Source organism: Scomber japonicus, chromosome 24, assembly GCF_027409825.1.
Source record: "Scomber japonicus isolate fScoJap1 chromosome 24, fScoJap1.pri, whole genome shotgun sequence".
In the NCBI taxonomy this organism is placed as follows: Eukaryota; Metazoa; Chordata; class Actinopteri; order Scombriformes; family Scombridae; genus Scomber; species Scomber japonicus.
In genome coordinates this window covers 14,960,733-14,969,589 of record NC_070601.1, presented here as the reverse complement: position 1 = coordinate 14,969,589, position 8,857 = coordinate 14,960,733, and the positions used below count along the sequence as shown (strand labels likewise).

At 40.3% G+C, this 8,857-nt stretch overlaps 1 protein-coding gene across 1 annotated transcript; it reads left to right on the top strand.

The window, feature by feature from the left end:
• The first annotated feature begins 5,372 nt into the window (after positions 1-5,372).
• LOC128354425 (helix-loop-helix protein 2-like) lies at positions 5,373-5,744 on the top strand. Its single transcript, XM_053314666.1, has one exon. It carries the CDS (start codon positions 5,373-5,375, stop codon positions 5,742-5,744), a length of 372 nt encoding a protein of 123 aa, XP_053170641.1.
• The last annotated feature ends 3,113 nt before the right edge of the window (positions 5,745-8,857 follow it).

Sequence of the window (8,857 nt, the reverse complement as noted above, 5' to 3'; positions counted from 1 at the left end):
AACACAGACTAAACTCCACTCAGTCTCCTAAGGTGGTCTTTTTTAGAAAGGAATATTTCACCCTGAAATGAACAAAAGTAGCCAAACAGAGGTTTTTTAGAGCTGTAAAATAAGTTTGAAAAGCTTGAAGGACTGACAAAATACTGCTCTGTGCTTCATTTTCAAATAAACATGGAGGTTGGAACATTTTTAGACTTCTTAAGTATATCTGTCTGCGTGAAAATGTGTCAGTTGGTCTCAAAAGAATCAATCACGCTGCATAAGTACACTGTATTATTACACATGCTTATCATCTGATGTGTTGAAACCTACATGCTGTTAACACTCACATCATCTTTTTAAGTTGATCTGCTGAACTTGGCTCAATATGGCTTATATGTACATCAATCAGACACATTAGCATTCTTTAGCATTCACTCTCTAGCTGCTAAATACTTCACTATGTTCACTAGCCGGTCGCTAACTGCGTCTGTGGTCTGTGTGTGCTGAGCAGGTCGTGAACAGTGTGGGGTTTTAGAGCTTTTTCACTGTAAATAGCTGCCTGCTGTGGCTGTAAATGAGACTGATGAGAGCTGTGGGACTGAACCAAAACAGTAAAGTTGTGCGCTGTAAAAACCGAAACGATGAGGGAGACCTTTCATGTTAAATATAGTCATTTGATCCCATGCTAATATATAGATTTTAATAAGAGCGGCTTTACCTAAGATGAAGACATATGTTTTTTCAGAGCTTTAGAAATTTCAAATGATTTATTTCAATTTCTTACAGGAAAAAAATGAAGGTCAGTTTTTTAGTTTCCTCAGAGGATGATCTTGCCTTGAAATATATGGTCATGTTTTTGAAAGTATGACTAAATGAGTTTCACTGCAGATTAACAAAACATCGAAGACTGTATCCAGCAACATCATGACTCAAGCAGGCGTCATCACTTTAACTGAATGAACTGTTCTCTGGTGACTACACCACCCTGCAGTTTGCCTCACTGTCTCCAGAGTCACTACATCAGCTGTGGGATGTAATTGCAGCAGGCACAAACAAAACAGCCTAGGAGGGGTCCTTCATGTCTTTGGCCAAGGGCCGTACAGGCTGAGGAGGGGTCCGGGCATCGCAGACCACCGAGCTTAGACCATCTCTGCTTCTTCGTCTTTGGAGCAATTAGGGTGGTTGGCTCTGTGTGTGTGTGTGTGTCCGTGGGCTCCAGCTGTCAGGAGGCCTCTGTCTCCTGGTCCTGACATGTCTCCAATACACCCCGCTGTGAGTCTCTCTGTGTCACACACACTTCCCGGACCAGGCCGGAGCCCAAGGCGAGCTGTCCGTCATCTCACACACACACGTGCACACTCATGTTCTCTCTCTCTCTGTCTCTCTCGTGCACACACACATGCTCAGTTTTCAATGATATGGTCCTTCTGGCACTGTAGTAGTACTTGCGAGTACTCTCTTGCTCTGTGTTTGTGTGTGTGTGTGTGTGTGTGTGTGTGTGTGTGTGTGTGTGTGTGTAGTGGCAATAAGCATGTCAGTGGCTGCGGGCCATGGCAAGTCATCCGTGCTTCCCCTTATCGTTTTAATCACCTCGTTAGGCGCAGCTAGTCCCCACACTTACTGGCCACTGCCCCTCCTCTGGAACCATGCCCTCCTGACCCAACGCTGGTGGTGCCACTAGGCACATGGATACATGATGGGAGGACAAGAAGCGTAGAGGAAGAGGAGCAGACATGAAGGGGAAAGAAGACTTTGTACACCTGACCATGTGACAGGTGCATCAGAGGGCAGCAGATCTAGAATAAAAGTGAATATATACGGATTGAAGTTGTTTAGACCAAAACATATGAAGTAAATAAGACAAGCAAAGCAGCCTGCGGGCTCCAAAATAAAATATATTGAGATAGCTAAGCAAGACAGTGCTCATTAGTTTTCGATTAGTCTTCGAACGCATAAAGATCTCACAATACTTAAGTTAAAATGTACTCTTTATTTTTAACATTTTGAGCCAAAGCTTTCTGTCAATGACGAAATTGAAGGTCTTAATTAGGTAATCCTTCAAGCCCATAGACTGTAAAGAAACTAATGTACATAGCCACCGTGTTGTCACCCGTGGGTTCTTGGACTCCTATTTTGAAGCTTCGAGTTTGCCATTTTCACTGTAGCCATTTTGGATTTTTGGAGCCAGAATTGATGAGAAGTGACCATATTTTGGACGAGAGGGTGGTTCGCTCATTGGTAGCTTGGATAGGATGGTGCTTTTGAAGTCTACAGGTAATTGTGATCATGATAATGCAAATTTTTGCCCCTGAAAAACAGGCTAAAAAACATTGTAACAAAATGTCTGAACATTTGACTCCTTAGAATCTTTTAACACAAACAAATGCCAAACAAGACTTTTTTAGGTGAGCAAAATTTTTCAATTATCATGAACTGAAAAAAAACCCTGAAAAAAAATACTGTGAATGTGTGGTCAGGGTTATATTAACTTTGGCATTGTAGTAGCAACTTGTCAGTCACAATGTAGCCACGCCTTAAAACATACGCTGCTTTATTGTCAAATTCAAAATAATTTACAAAATAAACATCATGATGTATTGAAGAAGACTTAAAACATAAAATAATTTGGAAAACATTTACTGAGGTAAATCACATAAGACGCAGAGTCATTTTCTCATAGACTTGTTTTTGGAGCCAGTGGAGTCGCCCTCTGATGGTCATTAAAGAGATTGCAGGTTTATGGAACTTCCTGATTGGCTTTACTTTTCAGACCCAGAACTACCTGCTTGTTCATGCCTCATAAGCAAACATAAAAAACCAGCAACAGCAACAAATAGGACATTCTCACATGCCAAGAAATTATAAAAACACATGGATGACAAAAATAAGGAATCAAAAATAACAATAAAATATTTTTTGGTCTAATTTTGCTTTTTTGAAAAGAATAACAGTGACTAAATGTTGAGTTGTCAGTCAAGCTTTTTGTTTTTGCAGGATGGTTTAGGTATGACGCATAGCCTCTACAAATCTTTGAGCTGTTTAAGACTTCAATTGAACTGTTTTTCATATTTAATATTTAGAACCCAAATTGGCTCAAACACACTCAAGTTTGTGTCATTGAAGAAACAAAATTCTTACTTCCAACCACTGTCATGAAATGTTGCGCTTGGTCAAAAATGATCCCTCATCTCATCTCATCTTGTCTCATCTTGTTTTGTCTCACCTCATCTCAGCTTGTGTTTTCTTGTCTTGTCTTGTCTTGTCTCATCTCATCTTATCTTATCTCATCTCATCCTGTCTCATCTTATCTTATCTCATCTCATCACATCTTATCTTATATCTCACCTTATTTTGTATTTTTGTGGTTTTATCTCATCTCACCTCATCTTCTCTCATCTCTCATCTCATTTTATCTAGTCTCATTTAATCTTGTCTTGTCTCATCTTGTCTCGTCTCATCTCCATACCCCAAAGATTTTTTTTAAATGGACATCTGACCTCCAAAGAGCTTTTATCAGATTTGTTCTAAGTCTAAAAACCTCCCTCTGTCTTCCTCTCTACCTGCACTTTTGAAAAAAAAAAAGAATTATTTTTTAATCATCACCAAAACACAAACGCGTGCACGTGCACAAACCCACAACACGGACACACATATGATTTTTTCCCCCCTCTCCATCCTTTATCATGCAACACATCTCTGCTTTCCTTTTGCCCACTATACTCCCACGGGAGGGGGAGCGCTTGAGGGCTGAGGGGCGTGAGGAGAGAGGGAGGAGGTGTGTGTTTGTGAGTGTGAGGGAGAGAGAGAGAGAGAGAGAGAGAGATGGAGAGAGTGAGGGAGGGGGCGGCGTTAGACAATACCATTCCTCAAATATATTCCATCCCCTCCGTCCCTGAAGTGAGCCTTTATTAGTCGGGATCGTTTGGATCTTATCTGGCATATGACACTCGGTGGAAGAAAGGCTGGAAGAAAAAGAAGGGGATTATCTGTGAACTGCCTTCCGATCCGCTGGTTCCTGACACGGGAGAGCCTCGCTTATCTCGCCTCTTTATCTCCATCTTCCACAGGCGGATGGAGCAGTAGCCCTGGCTGCACTTTCACCACTATCTCCCCATCTCTTCTATTGTCTCTCCATCGCTGGGATCACACAGGGGGGGGGGGCTGACTGATCCTCACTCACATCATTATTATCATTTTTTTCTTCTTCTTCTCCTAATCGACCGATCTCTGTCTAATCATCTCAAGACTCCGAACTACAGATTGTTTTGATCTCCTGTATGTTTCAACCCCAGTGTGACGTCCATGTTGCAAGTTCGCGGCTGAAAAAGTGAAAGAAACTTTTTTTTTTCTCTTCACCCTTTTTCGTTTCCGTGCAACTGAAGGTTCACCTCTGTAACATCTGATGGTTGTTTGGTCGGTGGAATATGAGTTAATTTGGAGTTGGGGCTCCGCTCAAGAGCGTTTTTAAGTTCAACACAAGAAAAAATTGCCTCCCAACTCTTTGTCAAGGTGAGTGTCAAATATGGGAAAAAAATTATTTAAAAATCTGTTGTTGTTTTTTTAATGTTTCTGCCTCCATTATTTGTTTTTGTAGTTTTGTGTGGCGCGAGAATATAGCCTATATTTTTTTACTCTCCACTTTTATTTTAGAAAAACACAATAGCTCCAATTATTTCATGTCCAGCAGATGTCAACATTATTTTTCTCCATCTTATGCCTCCATGCTGTCAAGTCACTCCGGCCTCAGCCAAGCAGATGTGTTCATCACACTGTGACAGATGGCCAATTCTGATTATGTTAATTCACAAAAAAGGGAGTTTCTCCTTTTAAAAAAAAAATCACAACCTGCATTATTTTAAACACAAAAAAAACCTTGTGACTTAATAAAAATTAATTTGAAAGAAAATTCAATTATAAAAACAAAAGTCTCTTCCCCCAAAAAATGTGATGCTTTTTCAAATTGCCCGGCTCTCCTCAAGGCCTTAGGCTTTAATAAATTAACCATTGCGCGAATTTCGAGGCGTTCATTATTTATGGAGTTTAATGTTATTATGCAATGAACTGTATTTGGATTTATGTGGGGCCCTGGTACCCAAACAAGCACCCGCTGTGGGATTTCTCATACTGGGCCTCAGGGTGGCAAGACAGACTGAAAACACTTAAAACAATTACATTTCACTGGTGGCTTTCCATTATTTGTCTAGTAGAGAGATGCGTTGGAGGATAAAATCAGCCTCATTATTCATATTTTAGAAATGTTTATAATTCATGTCACACGTGCACTTTAGTTTCATTGGCATAATTTTTTTTTAAAAAGGTGAATTAATTGGTTTTGTCCACACTACTGCAGGTACTTCAGGAGGAGTGACTGCCAACACCGGAGAATAAAAATGATGCTAAGCCCGGACCAGGCGGAGGCGGACCTCTCCTGGACTCAATCCGACCCGGAGAGCATGTTAAACGGCCTCAAATCGGCCGGCTGCACCTCGGACGAACCGGGGGACGTGGAGGACAGACCCAAGTGCAAATCCGATCAACCCCTGAGCAGAGAGGAGAAGAGGAGGAGGCGGAGGGCTACGGCCAAGTACCGATCGGCCCACGCCACCAGAGAACGGATCCGGGTGGAGGCGTTCAACGTGGCCTTCGCGGAGCTGAGGAAATTACTCCCCACCTTACCTCCCGACAAGAAACTCTCCAAGATCGAGATCCTCAGACTGGCTATATGCTACATCTCCTATCTCAATCACGTGTTGGATGTCTAAAGATGACCCCCACCCTCCCTCCTCCATGACAAAGAAATGGTTTAGTTGGGTTAGATTGGACTCATGGGCGTCATTTGGGTATGGCAAGGTTGGCAGTTTTAGGGTCGACTGATATTTTAGATATTTTAAAGCAGATACTCAGTATTTTTGTAGCTGAAACGTCCCAAACAGCAGCTCATATTTTGTGAAAACATTTAAATTTGTGGGGGGAGAAGAAAGAAAGAAGAAAAGATTCAGAATTTTTACCCTTGTGATGAACATACTATCCTTAAAAAGAGAATTAGTTACAAAATTGAAACCTTAATGATCATTTATAATTCATAAAAGTTAGAAAATAATCAGAAATAAAATTAGATTTCAAGAAGCTGCTAACTGGAAAGTAAAAGGTCAGTATCGGCTCAGTTGTTCAAACAGATATATCGGTCGGTTACCTGTGACACGAGTTCTTATTTGCTTTGACTTCAGGGTAGTTTCAACTCTAAGATTTTGAATCGCAACAACAAAATCAGCAAATCTATAAAAATAAATTCTCCCAGTGACCAAACGCCACCATGTTGTCCCCGGATGCTGGGACTTTGCCATACCTTAGCTGACTGTTAGTTGACACCCAGCGTGAGCCCAGAGTTGAGGTCTTTTTTTTAAAACACAAATGATGGCAGCGGTGCAAAGTTGTCGAAAAGTGCTGAAAGCCTCAACTTTCAGTCCAGACCGCTCACTGAACAAAAAAGCAACAAACGCCGAGACGTTTGAGCTGTTGGATGCAATAATGAGAATAATGATTATTTTCCAATGGGCTGTAAGAGCCCCGCAGTCACTCATGTGTCGTCCCCCCCCACACCTTCCCCCAACACACACACACACACACACAGAGAGACACACACTCCCCCTCCTCCATGAAGTGATGGAGGGACAGGTAACATTTGGCAACAAAATTGAAAGAATCAGATTTTTTGGGCAATCTTATTTCTCATTAAATCATCTTCATAAAATGATCTAAGTTGAATCCTAACTAGTGTCATGAATACATCTCAGCTATAAAAGTGGTTCAACTGAGTCCTCCTCTCTTGATGTCTATTAGAGGTGTAATAAAACAAACACTGGGGCATTTTTTTCAAATGTAAAATCGAAATAAAAGGATGTAAACGATAAATAGCTGCTTTAGATTTAGATTAGACGATGTTTTCCGTAAAAGGAAAAAAAAAAGATTCAATGCGTAAAGTGCCACTTATGACATATAAAATTGTGACCTTAATCGTTTGTTTGTTTTTATTTAAAAAAAAGTGAATTATTTATTTAATTGTGTTTAATATTTATGGCTAATTTATTTATGTTGGTATCATAGGCTGGCGTCTTTTTGTATAAATGTATATTGTTTGTTGCTTCTATATTTTAGGCTGTGAAATTGAACTTGGAAAGTGATGGTGTTCTCTTTAAAAATGGCACTTTTCTGTTATAATCCATAGCATAACTTATTGATTTGATGTATGTTTGATGTATGTTTTTTTTTTCATTGTTGTTGTTTATTTTTGGTTCTAATGTCACGTCTATTGTCTATCAATAGCAACGATAAGCACTTCAAGATGGGGTTCAGTGGCCCCAAAAAAATGTTTATTTCCCTTTGTAATAAGAGGTTGCTCCAGGAAGAGGAATTGGGCTGCTGACAAAAAAAATTCCAATTTGAAATATGTATCTGTAATCATGTGACTTATGATTATGTCAAACACTTTCTACCACCAAGAGGTTATCATACAATTCAGAAGCAAACCTCCTCCTTTTTTTTTTTTTGCTGTGACCAAAAAAATAATAATAATACTAATAATTTCGAAAAAAAATAATCTGAATTTATTATTTTGTTGTTTTGAATTATCTGGATGTTATTATTTTTGGATTTATTTATTTGTCTCTTTATTGTATGACGAAATTCAATAAGTAATTTTATAGTGAAGAAAAAAAAAACATATCCTCTATCCAAAGATTTTTTGTCTCTTCAGGGTTGTGTAGGCTACTTGTTGCTTTATGCAGATCTTTTGTAGTAGAGGTATCATGTGACAGCTGGTTTCTAATGGACAAACTTTTCATATTTTCCGGTGTTATTTTTAATTAAAATGGAAATACTTGAAAAAAAACAACAACTATCTATTCCTTTTTTTTTAAATGCTGAAAAAAATAAACTCATGATGGTTTTTGTAAAGAAAATAAGCCAATAACTGCGTTGCGGCTGCTGCTGTTATTCAGCTGATTGCAATGATGAATTCGCTCAGGATGACGTCAGCCTCACGCTCGCGAAGTCGCGGGCACGCGCACTTGCACACGTGCCGGGGTGATATAAGTGCATATGCAAATCAGCACATATGTAGCCTACTGCAAGCTTTTTCCGAGCACACACACACACACACACACACACACACACACAGGCCTATACTGTACAAACACATACACAAATTGCAAGGTGATATAAGTGCAAGCCCAGTGTAGCATGCAGATACAACAAACCCATACACACACACACATATACACACACACACATACACACACTCAGACCTATACTCACATTTATGCTACTGTACAAATACACACACAAAGAAATCATTGCAAACCCTTGCAGATGGAAGAAAACTCTCTCTCTCTCTCTCTCTCTCTCTCTCTCTCTCTCTCCCACACACATATATACACACACACACACACACACACAGTGGTCAGCAGCTAAAGGCAGTGGTAGCCTACATGTGTGCTCCTGGCTGAAAGGCTCTCTCCCTCCCCAGAGAGGGGGCAGGTGTTACTCCAGACGAGCCAAGACAACCAAATTACTGGCCGTCTGGCACCTCCCGTGGGAAACCCGGGGAGAGAGGAGGGATGGGAGAGATGGAAATTTATGAGCGAGCTCAGCGCCGAGATACAATATTGCCAAATGGTATGAGCGAAAAGATCCAAATATTTATATTCATTTTGTGATATAGGCCCATTCACATCGATCGGGCTATAAAAAGCTTGTAGTTGAGTTACAGAGCAGGGGAGGGGGGGAGGGAGGGGGGGGGTGTCAATGCTTTTATCTGAGCCACATTAGATTATCATGAGTGAAGCTTTCTGGGTTTTTTTTATTTATTTATTTACAG

What these genes read in the sequence shown, in the direction of transcription:
- LOC128354425 (XM_053314666.1), top strand. Translation starts at nt 5,373, where the DNA reads ATGATGCTAAGCCCGGACCAGGCGGAGGCGGACCTCTCCTGGACTCAA.